General features: G+C 35.9%; 1 protein-coding gene across 6 annotated transcripts in view; it reads right to left on the bottom strand.

Moving 5' to 3' along the window:
• Positions 1–18,662, bottom strand: part of CD2AP (CD2 associated protein) — a 188,958-nt gene that overhangs the window by 11,800 nt on the left and 158,496 nt on the right. For 2 of the 6 annotated variants that reach the window (XR_007953545.1, XM_051997112.1), the window contains exon 18: positions 11,622–11,690. The exons of the other annotated variants lie outside the window; for them this stretch is intronic. Coding sequence is in view for 1 of the 2 variants with exons in the window: in XM_051997112.1 (XP_051853072.1) it covers positions 11,643–11,690 (48 nt within the window). In the remaining variant the exon portion in view is untranslated. The remainder of the gene's footprint in view (positions 1–11,621; positions 11,691–18,662) is intronic. 6 annotated transcript variants of the gene reach the window in all.

Raw genomic sequence — 18,662 nt, 5'->3', positions numbered from 1 at the left:
TCCCTAAGAAAGTCACCAGGACTAGATAGATTCACAAGTGGATTCTATCAAATATGCAAGAAATAATAATTCACAATACTATATAAAGTATTTGAAATAAAGTTGAAAAAGTCCTATTTAAATTCCTTTTATGACTAATTACAGTTTTGATTCTTAAATTTGGGAGAGAGCAAAAACAAAAAGAAAAATACAGGTAAACTCCTAATATTTATGCAAAAATTTTATGATAATGCTGTAATCACACAAATCACACAAAATCACACAAAAGTTACATACTATTACCCAAAGGGATTGTACCAAGAGTGTGGGCTGATTCAATATAAGGAAAAAATTTATAATCAAACTCACTATATGTCAAAGCATTAAACATCAAAACAACCTAATGTTGGTGGAGTAGTAGAATAGATGTTGTTTGTCCTTTGTTCTCAAAAAGGACAGTGACTTCAGGGAGGTGATGGCTTGAAAGTGAATTGGATTTAAGTGAGGGAGGACTATGCAAGGTCACTTGCCTCACTTTCCCCTCTAGAACCATCTGCATCCAATGGCTAGTTATAAATCAGGATGACTGAAGATTGCATTGGATGTAATGTGAGACCTTGGTTTTTTATAAGCTAAGATCTTTAACAGGTCTCAGTTTGACTAGAATTTAAAAAATATTTATTGAGTGTCTATTATATGTCAAGTAACACATAAAGGTACTGAAGTTACAATGACAAAAGTAAAATTTTAGTCCTTGAATTCAAAAAGATGATAATCAATCATGAGGGAAAATAAGAGCACATATTCACAATTATGAAATAACTAAAAAGTAAATGAAACACATTGAGGAGGTAAAAAGATAACAATATCTGGAATAATCAGTAAAAAGCTTCATGTTGCTAATAGACTACTAAATGCAACTTGAGCTAAGCTTTAATGACAGTCACGGAAACATCAAGTCTGGCCACACACACACAAAAAATTACAACACATTAAATAGAGTGAAGGTAATAATACATTTTATATTACTGTATGTCTTTACTATATTAACAATTAAACCTACATAAGTTATTTTCTGGTGTTTTACAACATATGATTTACTGGAAAACAAAGCAATCGAGAATAGCAGGTTTTTCCTAAGTCATAATATCATAAACAATTATCAAAACTTTATGAAATAGAATTTTGGGAAGATAGCAGAGTAAGTCAGAAAACTTTCCAAATTTCCTCAAGAAAAAAAAAAAAAAGACAGAACATGATGTCAAAGCAGCAGAAATAAATATAGGGTAAATACATTTGTTGTTTCTAAGATAATTTAAAAAGACTCCAAGACAGACTAGACCTCCAGGGACAGAGGTTTTGCCTGACAGAAATGCAAACATCTCCAGGCCAACTCTGAAGAATTAAGAAACAAGCCCTGGGAGCAGCTGGGTTGAGAAGGGTACACAATATACATTAATAAATGACATTAACCTAGCATTTGAAAAACCCAAACATCAAAATTGGGGGGGCAAAAACTCACTATGTGACAAAATTTTTTGGACAACTGTAAATCATTTTGGCAGAAACTAAACAAAGACTAATATCTCACCCCATCTGCCAAGTGAGTAAATGATTTAGACATAAAGGGTGATTACATAAATAAAATAGGGAAGCATGGAAAATTTTGCCTCCCAGATTTATGGATAAGGGAAAAGTTTATGACCAAACGAGAAGTAGAGAGGATCATGAGAGATAAAATGAATGTCTTTGATTATATGCATTTAAAATATTTTTGCACAAATGAAATCCATGCAGCCAAAATTAGAGACCAGAAAACAGGGAAATTTTTTTTTTTTACAGCAGATTTCTCTTATAAAAGCTTTTAAAAAACACACATATATAAGAAACCAAGCCAAATTTATAAAAGCAAAGCATTCATCAATTTAGGGGTAGAAAGGGCATGAGCAGGCATTTTAAGTAGGGGAGAAAAGCTATCAATAAACACATGGAAAAATGCTCTAAATCATCAATTAGAGAAATACAAATTAAAACATCTCATTCATAGCATCTCATACTTACAGATCAGTCAAAATGACAGAAAAAGGAAAGTGACAAGGAATATGGAAAAATAGGTACACTAAAGCATTGTTGGTAGAATTGTGCTCTAGTCCAACCACTCTAGAGAAGAATTTAAAAACACCTAAAGGTCTAAAAAAGCAAACAAGCAAATAAACTGCATTCCTTTTGATCCAGTCATATTTCTCTTACGTATCCCAAAAAGATTAAAGAAAAAGGAAAAGGATCTATATGTACAAAAAATATTTATAGTATGTCTTATTATGATAAAGAATTTGAAATTGAGGTGATCCTCATCAATTGGCAAATGACTGAAGAAGTTATGGTATATGACTGTGATGGAAGATAATTGTACTATAAGAAATGATAAGCAGAATGATCTCAAAAGACTAAATAACTCACAATGAAAAATACTATTCACCTCCAGTGAAAGAACTGACGAATTCTTAATACAGATTGAAACATTTTTTTTTCTTTTTTGTGTGTGTGTTTTTTCTTTAGCAACATGACTAATATGGAAATGTTTTTCATGACTTTACAGCTATTACTGATATGATATTGCTTGCCTTCTCAATGGATTAGGGAGATGGCTAGCTGGAGAAAGATTTTTAAAATTTTAATTGAAATATTTAACTTTTTAAATAATATTAAAATATTTATAATAAATTGGTATTAAAATATTAAATATTAAAAAGGAATGAACTAAATTTTTTAAAGGAAAATCAATTAGAAGTTCAATGTCAGATACATGTTGTCTTATCTAAAATAACCACTTAATAGATACAGAAAACACATGATTAACACCAAAAAGGAAACATTGTATATTAATTAAAAATATTTAAAGATATAAAAATTATAAGTATTTTTGCTGTTAAATCATTTTGGTCCTACCCAACCTCCATCTGAGCACATTTGGGGGAATTTTGGCAAAGATTCTGGAGTGATTTGCCAAATTATTTCCTTCTCCAACTCAGAAAACTGAAGCAAACAGATTTTGGTGATCTGTCCAAGATAACATAGCTAGGTGTCTGATGCTAAATTTGAATCCAGATCTTCCTGACTCTTAGTGCAGTACTCTATCCACTGCCCATCTAATTGCCCCAAGAGTACAAAATAGGAGTTCAGAAAAGCTCCTGTGATCTGTGGCTACATTAAAAGCACAGTGCCCAAATTGAAAATCTTACTATAATATGGTTTCATCAGAGCACATGTGGAATACTGTTTAGTTCTGTGTACCCAAATTTTAGGGGTCTTGGCTCTCTTGATTGATTTTGTCTTGGCTTTTTCTATTATAAGGGAAGGCTAAATAAATGGTGGTAGATTTAGGTCTGGAAATGACTCTGGTATAAACTCAAAAGGCATTTATAAATAATATAGAAGAAAAGAAAAATATTTCTGAAAATCTGGATAATTGATAAATTTTCTAGGATAAATTATTTCCTTAAAGATGTGTGTGGGATAAAATCATTTTAAATGTTATAATTCAGTATTTCAGTATTCTGAGTTATTACAATGAAAATATATTTCCAAAAATGAAGAATATATTCTGATTAATAATAAGAACAAGCATGAATATAGTGTTTTAATGTTTGCAAAACACTTAACAAATATTTCATTTTATCCTTACTATAATCCTGGGAGTCAAGTGCTATTATTAGACTCATTTTATAGTAAAAGAAACTGAGGCTAAGTGATTTGTCTATAGTCACAGAGCTAATAAGTGTCTGAGGTCCCATTTGAACTTGTATCTTTCTTATACTACACATCCACTATATATCACTTAACTGTCTTAGATTTCCTAAAACAGACAATAAATACAGTGGGTTTGAAGAACAAAAGATCATTAAAGGGATTAAAAAGCCAATTATATAAAAATAGTTGACTTGGTTTTTTTGAGGAGAAAAAAAGAATTTATAGCACTTAAAATCATTCTACAAAAAACTTTTTAGCAATATAATTTGTGAAAATAGGATATATTTATCATAAAAATGATCTTCAGCAGCAAAGGTAAAAGGGCATTCTTTATGTGTACTATAATTTAGTTCCCTTTCTTGCTTTTCTCTTTGCAAATAATTCCCTGCTTTAAAAATCTATTTAGATACAGTTAAGTGGCTCAGTAGATAAAGTATTAGAACTGAATTTGGAAATACCTAAGTTCAAATATAGCTTTTGGAACTTAGCAGCTGAATAATCCTGGGAACCTCTGTCTCTTTCAGTTTCCCTCATTTGTAAAATAGAGATAATATCAGTAAGCACTATATAAATATTGGCTATTATTACTTCCTTATAAAGAAGGTATTTTACAATTTCCTTGTGCTCTATATATTTGAACTTGTAAATCTCCATGATTTAAAAAGAGTACATAAAATATTCATAAAATAAATGGCTGATATTATCTTAGTTTACCTTTAAAAGTCCATATACGATGCACTAAATCAATGAAGTGAAACATGTATTAAGCACCTATTAGACATTATGCTGTTAACCAATATATTTCATTGGTACAAATAAGTAGATAAGGCAGGAAAGGAAGTAGTAGAGGGAGATGATAGTCAAAATTCTTTCCTCCTCAAATTATCATGAGAACCAGTATCTGTTTCTATGCAGAATGTTTCTGCATAGGTCTGGATTAAACCAAACGTACCTTTTGAGCATTAGGTATGACTCAGAACCCAGAGAACCTTTGGGTTGATTGGCAAGTGACTTAGAACCCCAGAGAACCATTGAGTTGATTGGCAAGTGACTCTGATTTTTTTTATTTCTTATTTAATAATAACTTTATATTGACAGAATCCATGCCAGGGTAATTTTTTTTTTTACAACATTATCCCTTGCACTCGTTTCTGTTCCAATTTTTCCCCTCCCTCCCTCCACCCCCTTCCCTAGATGGCAAGCAGTCCTATATATGTTAAATATGTTACAGTATATCCTAGATACAATATATGTTTGCAGAACTGAACAGTTCTCTTGTTGAAGTGACTCTGATTTTGACAGAAAGACTACCCACTATCCTGTTTTAGTAATAGGCAAAAGATTGCATTTCTCAGCTTAGAGTCTAATCATCACAAGTTAAGGAGTTGTGATATCACAAATCTGAGCCTTGCAAAAGTGGGCTCAAGATAAAAATCAACACAGCAAGTTCAGATTAAAACACATGAATGACAGAAAAAGAAAAGAAACTCAGTAAAATCTATGGTTGGGTCTTGACCTCTTCCTTCTTTCCAGGTGTATCTGGGAGTATCATGAACCAATATTCCCTTAAAAAGCTCTAAGTGGAAGGGATCTTATGATACAATGTCATTTGGATAGCAAACTCAGATATTTTTGTACTGTTCCCCTCAATAAATGATCCTATATTTTGATCTGTAGATGTTGTTCAGTTATCCTTACATGGGGCTTTCTTGCCAAAGATACTAAAGCAGTTTGTCATTTCCTTCTCCAGAATCTGTGGAGAGTCAGTCCTCAGATAAAAATTGTAATTTGGTCTGTCACTTGGAAACTCACCCAACAATGTGTGCTGATTGTAGAGAGGAAGATAGCCAGGTGAAAGGAAGCTCAAAATATCAGGCAAGTTGATTCATTCATGGCCATCTCAGTCTGGCCAAACTGCTTTTGGGGAGTAGACTGGGCTAAATAAGAATGAGATTGGCTGCAAAAGGAGAAGGGATTCCTTTCAGGACTGTCTAAGTATAGCCTAGACTGCAGGGGTCCTCAAACTTTTTAAATAGGGGCCAGTTCATTGTCCCTCAGACTGTTGAAGGGCCGGACTATAGTAAAAACAAAAACTTTGTTTTGTGGGCCTTTAAATAAAGAAACTTCATAGCCCTGGGTGAGGGGGATAAACGTCCTCAGCTGCTGCATCTGGCCCAAGGGCGGTAGTTTGAGGACCCCTGGCCTAGAGATTCTGGACTATCCAAAATGGAACAAATGGGTTGAGGCATATGTAATTTGTTCACTTTAAGTTGACATAATAAATGCCTTTCATAGAAATGGCTGAAGTATGGCCCACAGATTTGAGGAAATAAAATGGGCAAACTTAGTAAGTGGCAAAAAAAGATCTAATATAGTAGGTTAAGTAGCTGCCAAAGTGTTTTCCCAAAGAGGACAACACTAGAACTTGGGGTTCCAGATTACTTGAGTTCATCTTTAGGAGTTTGATTCTATACACTAAATGCAATGTGATGTAACTCTTTCCTTGGATTCAAAAGAGAGTGGTTGATAATCATCTCAAGTAAATGAATTATTGGGAAAGTATTAACTACTAAGCACTGGACAAAAAGAGCTGTAACCCCTAGAGGCTTATGGCCCACTGGGCTAATAAACAAGAGTGTGTATATGTTGTGATCTAGTTCAGATGGATCTGAATCGGTCCCTGTTCGGGCGCCAAAATGTGGTGAGCTTTTTCTTCTCAAAACACAGCCAGGTGATAAAAGTTCAGATCTTTTATTATCTCCAATATAGCCCGGTTAGCTTAGAGGCCTATCTCTCTGCTTGGTTCCAAGAGCTCTCTCCGAATGTCGCCAAATCCAAAGGTTTTGTCCTTCAGCCTTTGCCTCTGCTTTCTTCAGCCTCCAGCCAGCTCCATTCTTCATGTCATTCCGGTGAAATCTCGACTTGTAGCTTCTTCACTCTGAAGAACTTCTTTGACTGGCCCATTGAAGCTCTATTTATGCTCCTTCAAGAGAGGGATTGTGGGTTTTCTCCCATAGTGCTCTCTGGCCCAAAGAGCTTCAAGGGAGGCGTGAACTCATTGAACTCCAATGAGTAAAAGTGTGAACACAAGCCTTGTATTAATTAGTTCTACTTAGTACCTTGTTTCAGGTTCTGCCCAAAATCTTCTTGTAAGATTAGATCAACTCTAATTAGTTAGCAGTTAGTAAGGATTCCAACATCTCCCCCTTTCTTTTGTTTTAAAACATAGGGGGTTTCTGAGGGGGTACACATAAATCCATCAACATGGGCCAGAACTTTGTAACAGATATACATGGTATACATAAATCCATCAATATGGGAGGCATTACACATAATTTACATAAGCACATAGCAATATAACACAGGCTAGTAGTAATGTAACAAATAACAAGAATCAATCTGAAAATTTACACATGTCCTTAAGTCCTAGAAATAGTCCATAAGGAATCCATTGTCCATTAGTTCATGTGCCAGGAATCCAATAGTTCCTGTAAGCTCTGAAGTACTGCAAAAAGTCTCATCAACAATTTTTCATCTTAAGGAATCCAATGATTCTTGCTAGTTTTTCAAGAACTGAAACAGTTTCATCTTGTGTTAGGAAATCCAATGATTCCTGAAGATTTTAAAAGTCTTTTTAACAGTCTCCTTGTCAGCCATTTGATTCTTTCTCCATCTGTGGAAATATAAGCAGATCCTCTTCCCCAAGCAGTTAATCTAATTCCCTTCTATTTACCAAATTTGGGATTTCTCCTCATCATCTGGTAATTACATTGGAGCTGTTTGCACTGGATATTGCCTTGTTGTCTTAAAAGGCCTGTATTCTTCCCAACTGTAATCCTGATTGCTTTTCTGTTGGTTGATGACATCAGAGTCCTGAATTTCTAAAGGCTCTCTGGGTGTAACCTCAGCTGCTATCATGCCCCACCTGTCCTTTGATTGATACTTTGGAGCTGGGCCTTGCCTCTCCTTCCTCTGGGTCAATATACATTTAGAGGCCCAGTGAAAGCCTCGGTTACATTTTGGACATGGGGTTTTGGGTTTTCTCTCACCCTGTCTTCTCACTGTATCTCTGTATCTACATTGGGCTCTTAGATGTCCAATTTTTCCACATTGAAAACATCGACGAGTTTCTCTAGAATTCCTTTGCCAAGAAGGACCTTGTCTTTCCATGTTCATCATAGTTTGGGCATAATAAGCATTTGTGCCCACTGTGGCGCAGCGTCTTATGATCTCCTCCAAAGGAGCATCTTTGTTTAGCCCCCATATAATTCTTTTGCAAACCTCATTGGCATCTTCCTTAGCCAAATGTCTAGTCATTATTTCTGTTGCTGCATTATCTCCAATGGTTCTTATTACAGCTGTTTGTAAACGACCCACAAAATCTGCAAAAGGTTCATTGGGACCTTGCTCTATTTTTGTGAAAGCATTATTTCCATCTTTCTGTCCAGGGAGAGAATTCCAAGCTTTTATTGCAACCTTGGAAATTTGCTCATACACTGTTATGGGATAATAAATCTGTTCTGAACTCTCTGCATACTGACCTTCACCAGCTAGTTGGTCAAAAGTGATTTGTACAACAGCTCCTGTTTGCCTATTGTATTGGGCTTGAATCCTACATAATTCATGAAACTCCGAAAGCCACAATAAATTTTGTCCCCGTTCTAGACAAGTTTTAGCGATGGATTTCCAGTCATTCGGGATTAAGATTTCATAAGACAAATTATCCAGTAACATCTTCACATAAGATGATGTAGCCCCATAAAAAGTGCAACCCTTTTTCAAATCTTTAATTTTTCCCAAATTAAAAGGAGTGTATTTTCTCTCTTTTTGACCTGAGGAGTTGAGCTCTTCAATCACAGGATATGCATTTATAAAATCAGATATATCTTCTCCTTCATTTTTTGCTTTAATTAATGCTTTTTCTAATCTTGTCCAATTCTGCTTTACAGGAGAAGCTGACTGTGTTTCTGTCTCTCTCCCTCCCCCTTGTTCCACCCATGAAGGGTTAATTGCGGGGAGAGGGTCATGAGATGTGGAATCACCTAATTCCTCCTGCTGTGAAGTATCATACTCAGAATTGTAATTAACTCCATTCTCATCTGATTCGTCCTCCTTTTCATCTAATAAAGTTGGCACTTCTTCCTCCTGTACTTTCCTTTTCATCATTCTATCACTTAAATAACTTCTTATAGCCAATTGTATTACATTATATGTATTAATTATTGAGTTAGGCCCATTTTTATCATAGAATTGACAAAGATCCTCTCCAACCAATTTCCATTCATTTAGATCTAATTCCTTATCAAGAGAGAAACAAGGACATATGTCCTTTACAGTTTGTAAAAGTTCAGTGATTTTCTGTAAACTTATAATTAAACCTTGGCTTTCCATAACTTTGACAATGCTCTCTAAACATTTTCCTTGAACAGAAACAGGCTGTTTTCTAAATATCTGTCCCATCTTAGCTGAAATTCTACTTTAACTCTTCTAACAAAATTTCTTTGTTGCACTCACCCTAATTTCTGGGTTGAAGGGTCTTTTCCACTGGATCAGGATCAGAGGCTTTTCCACTGGATCAGGATCGGAGCTTTTCCACTGAAATCCACTGGGGCGGGGGGGGGGGGGGGGGGGGGGTCTGTTTGCCCCACGTTGGGCACCAAAATGTTGTGATCTAGTTCAGATGGATCTGACTCGGTCCCTGTTCGGGTGCCAAAATGTGGTGAGCTTTTTCTTCTCAAAACACAGCCAGGTGATAAAAGTTCAGATCTTTTATTATCTCCAATATAGCCCAGTTAGCTTAGAGGCCTATCTCTCTGCTTGGTTCCAAGAGCTCTCTCCGAATGTCGCCAAATCCAAAGGTTTTGTCCTTCAGCCTTTGCCTTGCTTTCTTCTGCCTCCAGCCAGCTCCATTCTTCATGTCATTCCGGTGAAATCTCGACTTGTAGCTTCTTCACTCTGAAGAACTTCTTTGACTGGCCCATTGAAGCTCTATTTATGCTCCTTCAAGAGAGGGATTGTGGGTTTCTCCCATAGTGCTCTCTGGCCCAAAGAGCTTCAAGGGAGGTGTGAACTCATTGAACTCCAATGAGTAAAAGTGTGAACACAAGCCTTGTATTAATTAGTTCTACTTAGTACCTTGTTTCAGGTTCTGCCCAAAATCTTCTTGTAAGATTAGATCAACTCTAATTAGTTAGCAGTTAGTAAGGATTCCAACATGTATATATCCAAAAAAGAACACAAGTATACATAAGGAATGAATAGCATCAGTGTAAGGAGATGAGAGTGTGAAAACTAGTTATCTCATAACCAGGGACATGACAATATAGAAACAAAAAGTTCACCTAAGCTGAGGTTTCAGGGAACTTCCCATTAATGTCTGAAATACAAAAGGAATTAATGTACACAAACCCACTGGTCTTTTACTGTGAATATTATGTGTTGACAGTTATTTTGGAATAGTAGTTCCTATTATCGGCAGAAACAAAACCGTGACCTAAGAATGAGCCCTGGCATCTGAAGTCAACTTCAAACTCTTACTTCTGGTAAGCATGGTCCTTATAATGATATGAAGATAAGGCTTTAATCATACCCTTGGTTTTGGATTTTTTAAATTCTCTGATAACTACTGTTTTATAGTTGGTAGTCAGGTAGATTATAAAATGCATATAATAAATGCAATAGGAGGCCTAGGGACCATAACAATGTATATCACTGGTAAGAGGTAAAATAATACCCTGTTCAAAATTTATTTCATTTACAATGGAGGGGGGGCAGAAATAATAGGCAGAATAATTGAATTAGCAGATATGACCAAGAAATGCATGAAAAAACCTGCACAAACTTGCATGCATATTCATATATATTCATCATTTTATACATCTGGCTAACTCCTGATTGACATGTTCATAGATCTATCAGGTTTTCTTCCTTTCTATTGGCAAATTTGAAATAAATGCCTGAGTAGCTTGTCTACTGTTGACTATGTTAAGAAATATAACCCTAATCAGACATCCAACAGAGAGAAAGCCTGATTATTCTGCAACCTTAGCAGAAATGGCAAACTCTTGGTTGAACGTGGGCTGCAGTATATTTTGCATTCAAAACAAAAGGGATAAACAATGACACATGTTCCATTTCTTTAAACATCAATAAATTAGTACTAGATAAGTTCCTGAAAGTGAGCTTGTATCTCACACCTTTGAACCCCAAAATGAACTGTTACACTGCAAATATTCTAAAAATAATTTGCTTTCCTAGAGGATGGTAGGAGAATATCAAAAATCTTTAGATTGATATGAAATTCAAAATGATCTAAATCTAATTCATTTTACAGACGATTGAATGAGTGAAAAGCATTGATTAAATACTTGTGTAAGCAAAGCACTGATGATACAAAAAGAACCAGAGATATGATGCAATTTGCTCAAAGTCACCCCACTAGTTAGTAGCAGAATAGGGATGACAATCTAGGTCTCTGGATTCCCACCAATTGCCTGATACGTAGAAATTACTCAATTCTTTCCAAATCAAGGTTATATTATCCTTGTTTTCAAGGAGCACACATTCTAATATGAGGAGACAATACACTTAAGTTTTAGTCAAAAGTTAAATGAAAAGATCCAGTTGTGCTCAGAGTGCAATAAGGTAACATCATCTTTTAAGTTTCATTTCCATGAATAAAAACCCTATCAGTTTCTAATGTTAAACTATTTGACATTGTTAAGGATCTTGGTGAGAATTTTCTTTTCCAAGTCTTCTGAACTTACAGCTGCTAAGGAGGGTTAGTAGTTAAGAGATCACTTTTCTACAAAGGTCATTTCCCTAAACAATGGCTTCGTGGGAAAGCTGTAAGCAGGGTTGGGAGCACTGAGGAAGATGTGTGTTGGGCTTACCTTCCTTACAGTAACAATTTGTCAGGAGTTGGCATAAGTGGTAGGCTTCTTATCCACAAGGGTAGTCCCCTGCATGACATAGAACCAGTGGTCAAATGAGAGTGGAATGAGTGGTGACTTTGGAATCAAGTGGACTTGGGGTTGAGTTAAAATTCTTAATCTACTACTGACTACCTATGACCTTGAGCAAATCAAGTCTTAATCTATAAAGTAGTTGTCTTGAATTACTTGAGTGTCTTACTTTATTTTTCTATTCTATCCTCACACAACCCTGTTAAAGACATGCTATTATTTTTTCCCATTTTATTGAAGAAATTGAAAGAAAATGAGAGAAATTAAATCACAAATAAAATTATAGTCCCTCTTTAGGAGTTTGGTTCTATACTCTAAATGCAGTGTAATGTAAGATCCTACCTCTTTCCTTGGGTTCAAAAGGGAGTGGTTCATCATCATCTCAGGTAAATGAATGATTGGGAAAGTAGTAATAATACTTGCCTAATAATCACAAATAAAGTAAAACAAGTCTCTGCCCTCAAGAAGCTTGTGTTTTAGGAAAGAGAGGTATAGCATGTACAAATATAATATTTTCAAAGTAATTTTGGTAGGGAGGATATTAGAAGCTGAGGAGTGGAATCAGAAAAGACTTTCTGTTAAGTACTACTTGAGCTGACTTTTGAAGGAAGCCAGGGATTTCAAAAAGGAATATGAGGAGAGCATTGCAGACATGAGGGGGATAGCCAAGTAAAGGCACAAAGATGAAAGATAGAGGATCACATGTGAAAAAAAATAAGACTACCAATATGGCTTAGGCAGGGGTCCTCAAACTATGGCCTGCAGCAGCTGAGGACAATTATCCCCCTCACCCAGGGTTATGAAGTTTCTTTATTTAAAGGCCCACAAAACAAAGTTTTTGTTTTTACTATAGTACAGCCCTCCAACAGTCTGAGGGACAATGAACTGGCCCCCTATTTAAAAAGTTTGAGGACCCTTGGCCTTAGACCATAAGGGAGAAATATGTAAGAAGATTGGAAAGAAAGAAATAGGCTATAAAGAGCTTTCAATGCTCATTTAAAATTACTTTTTATTTTATTAAAAAAAATAATGATAATCATGGAGCTGACTGGATAGGGGAGTGTGTGATATGTTTAAATTTACACATAAGAAAAATTACTTTGGCAACTGGGTGAAAGATGAAATAGAAACTTTTGGTAGAGAAACCAAATGGTACATTATTCTCATAGTCCTAGTGAGAGGTGATAAGGATATAAATGACGGTGGTAGCTGTGAATAGAGAAAGGGATAGAAAGAGTATAGATGGTGTACAAGTGTGGATTTGGCAAATGACTGGATATAAAAGATGAGGAATTTAAGATGATTAGAAGAGACTGGAAGAATGATAGTACTCTTGCAGTATTCCAGAAAGGCAGAAGGGAGTAGGTTTGGGAAGGGGGGAAGAAAAATCGTTTTGAAAATGGTGAGTGCAAAGCTTTTGCAAAGAGGCTTACTTGCATGTAAGACTGTTGGTATTTTTGGACAAAGTAGCCTTAGATAAGGTTAGAAGCTAGACTGCAGAGGCTTAAAAAGGAGTAACAGGAATGGAAGTATCCTGTAGAAGACTTTTTCACAGAAATAGGGATGGTAGGATATATGAAGTTTTTGCTAAAAATGGGAGATACTTAAGCATATTTGTAGGCAGGAGGGAAGAAAAAATCCAATCTGAAGTGATAAATTAAAGACTAGAGAGAATAAGAGATGAGATGATAGTGGAAGGCAACTGGCTGGAGATGACAGGTGAGGTTGAGATTAAGCATACATGTAGAAAGACTGGCCTTGGCCAAAAAAAAAAAAAAAAGACGACGACTGAATTACAGGGGGAAATTGTAGGAGGTTAGTGTCAAAGGATTTTGAGATGAGACAGAAAAGGAGAACAGGAAGCTAAGATATCTAGATATTCTAAGCTAGAATCAGAGGTGAGATATCATCTTCAAGTCTAGCACCTTCTACATCATTTTATCTTTCTAAACGAGAATGCTGGATTCAGTTCTCTTTTAAGTGTGAATTCGAAGATTTTCTAAAATTAGACTAGAGATATTTGCTCAAAGTCACCCCACTAGTTAGTAGCAGAATAGGGATGAGGATCTAAGTCTCTGGATTCCCACCAGTTGCCTGATGTGTAGAAATTACTCAATTCTTTCCAAGTCAAGATTATATTATCTTTTAGTCATATTTTTGCATTTCTTAGCCTTGAAACAAATCGTTTTTAGTCACATGAAAATGTGATTTCATTTCCTTCATATCATTTATGTACCAAAAAAGTGTATTTTTAAAAATAAGCATAATTTTAGGAGAAGTTTGGCTAGAGTCAAAGAGAATTAGTGGAGAAATGTGGGTTACATAGTCTCAGACCAAAGACTTAACATTTTTAACTTTAGTGTTTTCCTAACTGCAGTATTGTGACTATGTCCAGTCTTAGGTGCAGTAGGTAACGAGTTATTATGTGATACAATTTCAGGCATTGTAAAATGATATATACCACCAAAATTGTTCACAAAACTTGTCATTATCTGAAATTCTACAATTAGAACTGGTTATATCCTTAATCTTGTCATTACCCACAATTGTAATACCTCTAGGTTCAATATTTCAAATACCCTTATCTAAAATACCCTTCCCACCTGATGATAATCTACCAGCTTTCCATCTTTTCCTCTGTCCTCTTACCACAGTCTATTTTTTGCCTACACCATGACTTCCAATTTCCTGATCCCTTCAGTTATCTCCTAGACTATCTCTACTGCACTAGAAATATTTTTCTCTTCCCATCTTGACCCCCTTTGTAAACCAATTCAATTCCGCACTGTCTTCTTCTCTTGATACTTTTAGCCCCCTTATTTCACTTATTGTGCCCTGGAACTTATCAATTCCATCATCTGCCACCTTCACTCTTATACATGTGCCGCTAAGGAAAATCACAGTTGTGCTGCATTACAAATTACATTATACAATCTCAACTAAGCCCTCACTGCTGCTAGACAATCCTACTGTATTGTATGTCTCCTTTATCAATTCACTCTCCCCTACTCCATGGTAACTCTCTTCAGAGAGAAACTTTTCATTTCTTCTCAAACTGTTCACCACTCTGACCCTGTTCCCTCCCCCTTCCCACACAGTTAAAAATCTCATCTCACATTTTACAGGAGAGAAAAAAAAATTAAGGCCATTCATTATGAGCTTCCTCTTTTTCTCACTTCATCTCAAATTAGATGACTTCTGCTACCTCCTCTTTCACTCATTTTACATGATGAGATGGCCTTACTACTTATCCAAGTTAATCCCTTTACTTGCCTTAACTATCCTACTTTATCCCATTTCCTTCAATGGACTGCCAACTCTGTCATCCCCACTCTCATTTATTATCAGTTTCTTCCTATCTACTGACTTATTCCCTAGTATCCACAACTATGTTCATATCAATCAATCAAATAAACATTTATTAAGTACCTACTATGTCTCAGAAAGTGTAACAAATGTTGGGGATACTAAAAGAAACAAAAGATAGTTCCTGCCCTCAAGAAGCAAACAATTTGATGGAGAAATCAACATGTAAATAAATACATACAAATTATGGCCAGACTAAATAGGAAATTAATGAAGGGAAGGCACTGGAACTGAAAAGTTAGAAAAGATTTCCTGTAAAAATGGGATTTTAGCTGGTTCTTAAAGGAAACCTAGAGAATATTCCAAAGCATGGAGCTTCTGTCCTGGAAAGCTGTGTTCTAAACAGCCAGGAAGAGTGTGTATTGAGGAGTTTTAGGGTATAAGGACATTGAAAAGGTGATAGCTAAATTACGAAGGATTCTGAATACCAAACAGGTTTTTGTATTTGGTCCTGGAGGTAATAGAGCTACTGGAAGTGTGTTTGTTGTGTGTGTTTAAAGGAGAGGAGGTATATGTTTTAGGAAAATTACTGGTGGCTGAATGGTGAATTGATGTGGGTAGCAATGAGGTAAGAAAGACCCAGCAGCAGCCTTTGCAATTATCCAGGTATGAAATGCTAAAGACCTGTCCTAATGTGGTAGCACTGTTAGGGAAGGTAGTATATTTGAGAGACGTTGCAAAATGTCTTCCTATAAAGAACATCAATTGATTCTGCTATCCCCACTATCATTCTGTATTTCTTCTGCATTTTGTGGCTTATCTCAAAATACACTGTCTACAATAAATGCCTCCCCTTTCTCTACAACTCACTCTCTTCTCCTTAACCCCTTACAATCAGGTTTCTGACCTTATCATTCATTGAAATTGCTCTTTCCCATTACCAATGATATAATTACCAAATTCAAAGAACTGTTTTTAATCCTTATTCTCCTAGACTTCTCTGTAGTCTTAAAACACTGTTGTGATCAACCTCTCCTTGATAACTCTTCTCTAGGTTTTCCAGGTACCTCTCCCTTGATAACTCTTCTTTTCTCTAGGTTTTCCAGGTACCACTCTGATTCTTGGGCTTCCTCCAACCTATCAAACCACTCCTTCTGAGCCTCCTTTCCTGTACTATCATCCACATCAAGCCCTCTAATCATAGGTGTCCCACAGGGTTCTGTCCTGGGCTCTCTTCTCCCTACATATTTCTTTATTTGATGATAACAATGCCCAGGGATTTAAATACTATTTCTCTGCCAACGATTCTCAAATCTGCCTAGCCTGTCCCACTTTCTCTGCTGACCTCTCATATTGCTTTTCAGATATCCTGAACCAGTTATCTAGTAAGCATCTTAAACTCAACATGTATGAAACAAAACTCATCATTTTCCCTTAAGTCCTCCTCCTCTCCCTTCTCAACTCCACTATTACTGTAGAGGACCTAATTCCTTAGACTTGCAATTTAAGTATCATCCTTGACTCTTTAGTATCTCTCACCTCCCAGATCCAATCTGTTGCCAAGATCTATCAATTGCCCCTGCAATATCTCTCCTATAGGCTCCCTTTTCTCCATTGCTACTGCCACTACCGCAAGGCAGGGCCCTCATTACTTCATGCCTGAATTATTACTATAAAACTCTGGCTGGTGGTTTAATCTGCCTCAAAGTCTCTCCCCATACCAATCTGTCCTCTATTTAGCCACTATAGTGAGTTTTCTAAAACACAGGTCTGACCATATTATCCCCTTAACTCAATAAACTCCAGGAACTATCACTATCAAGATCAAAAACTAAGTCCTCTATTTAGCCCTTCATAACTTAACCTAACCCCCTAACCCCGCCTTCAACCTTTCCAGGATCCTTACACCATACTACTCCCTACCATCTATTCTTTCATCCATTAACACTGGATCCTTGGCTGTTTCCAAGAACAAGACACTTTATGGTCCTGGATAATTTTTCTGACTGTCCTCCATGTCTGGAATGCTCTTCTTCATCTCTATAGACTTTCTTTACATACCAACAAAAATGCTGTCTTCTACAGAGAGCCTTCTCCAACCACTCTTTAATTCTAGTGCTTTCCTTTTCAAATTTTTTTTTCCTATTTGCCCAATATAAAGCTTGTACTTGTATATCTGTACTATATGCTTATTGTCTCTATTAGGTTATGAACTTCTTGAGGGAAGATACTGCCTTCTTTTTTGCATTCCCAGAGCTTAGTACAGTATTTTAGCATAAAGTAAGTCCTTTATGTTTACAGATGCTTATTTTAACTCTTTAGCACCTCTGAACCCTCTTCTCAGGATATCTTGGGGTTTACAGGATAGAATTCTCTCTTAAGGACCAGGCCTTAAATCAAAACCAATCTGATTCTAATCCGCTACCAATAGGTCCTAAACTAAGCCCCATTTGGTCATTGTTTTGGTTCTGACAGACTCAGATTGAATGTAAATAGCAGCCACTTCAGCTTTGAGGAGAACCCCTAAGAGTCTACCCTTCCTCCCAGATTCCATTATTCTTCTACTTAGATTTATTTTTTTTAACTAGATGAGATTCTTTGCTTCAATAGCTGAATAGCCTTAATCACCTAATGGGTGCCACCTAAGGCAAACTGACACCAGTTCAAGACCTTAGTTTAAAAAGGCCAATATCTCCCCTAGCATCCAGGGCCATCTCCAGATGGATCAAGATCAAGAGATCCATATTTTGACACTGAATAGCTCTGAAGGGGAAACTAAGGTGATCTTGCACAGTTCTCCCTCACTTAAATCCAATTCACTTGAAATGTCAAGGCATCACCTCTCAAATGTCCTGGTCCTCTTCAGAAAGGAAGGACAAACATTAAAATGCAAATAGTATTGGAAGAGGTTTAATTTAAACATCAAATGCTTTTTATATGCAGAAAATCTGTGCTTGCTATTAGGGAAAGTAGAGTTTAAAGAACTTATAGTTTAACACTGTAAGATTATAAATATAATTGTAGTTCTGTAAAACTATAAAAAAAAAAAGTAGCTCTGATTTGATTTAGTTATAAAAACTTGGAGAAAAAAGGTAGTTTTTTGTCCTGTGTACTTATCTTTACTTCTTATATAAAGATACTTATATTTCATTATTACTCTAGTAGACCATCATATTTGTAAATTAACCCATTTGATAATCCCACAATATTGATAACTAGCATTTATGTAATAACTACTATTGCTTTCTGGTTTCTAGGTCTGTAACTTCCACACATTTGTTTTATTGATCCTATTCCCACAATATCTTACATACATCTCTCCATTCACAGAACCACTACTGTAATTCAAATCATAACTTCTAAACTGCACTTTTGCAGTAACTTCTTACTGGTCTTTAACTTAATTCTTTCCCTTGAATCCAACTTCTACAGATACTAATATAACTTAAAAGTGCAGGTTTGACCATATCTCTCCAGTTTGATAAATTCGAATGGCTCCCAATTACTCTTAGATGAAACGATTATTTAGCATCTAAAATCTTCATAACCTTAACTTACCTTTCCAAGCTTACTATATAATATTGCACCTTCATCCACTTTTTGGTTCAACCAAATAGATCTGTTCTTCACCTGTTAACCCATTCTTACTTTGCCAAGCTATAT

This window comes from Antechinus flavipes, chromosome 4 (genome assembly GCF_016432865.1).
Source record: "Antechinus flavipes isolate AdamAnt ecotype Samford, QLD, Australia chromosome 4, AdamAnt_v2, whole genome shotgun sequence".
In the NCBI taxonomy this organism is placed as follows: domain Eukaryota; kingdom Metazoa; phylum Chordata; class Mammalia; order Dasyuromorphia; family Dasyuridae; genus Antechinus; species Antechinus flavipes.
This window is presented reverse-complemented; position numbering and strand designations above follow the sequence as displayed.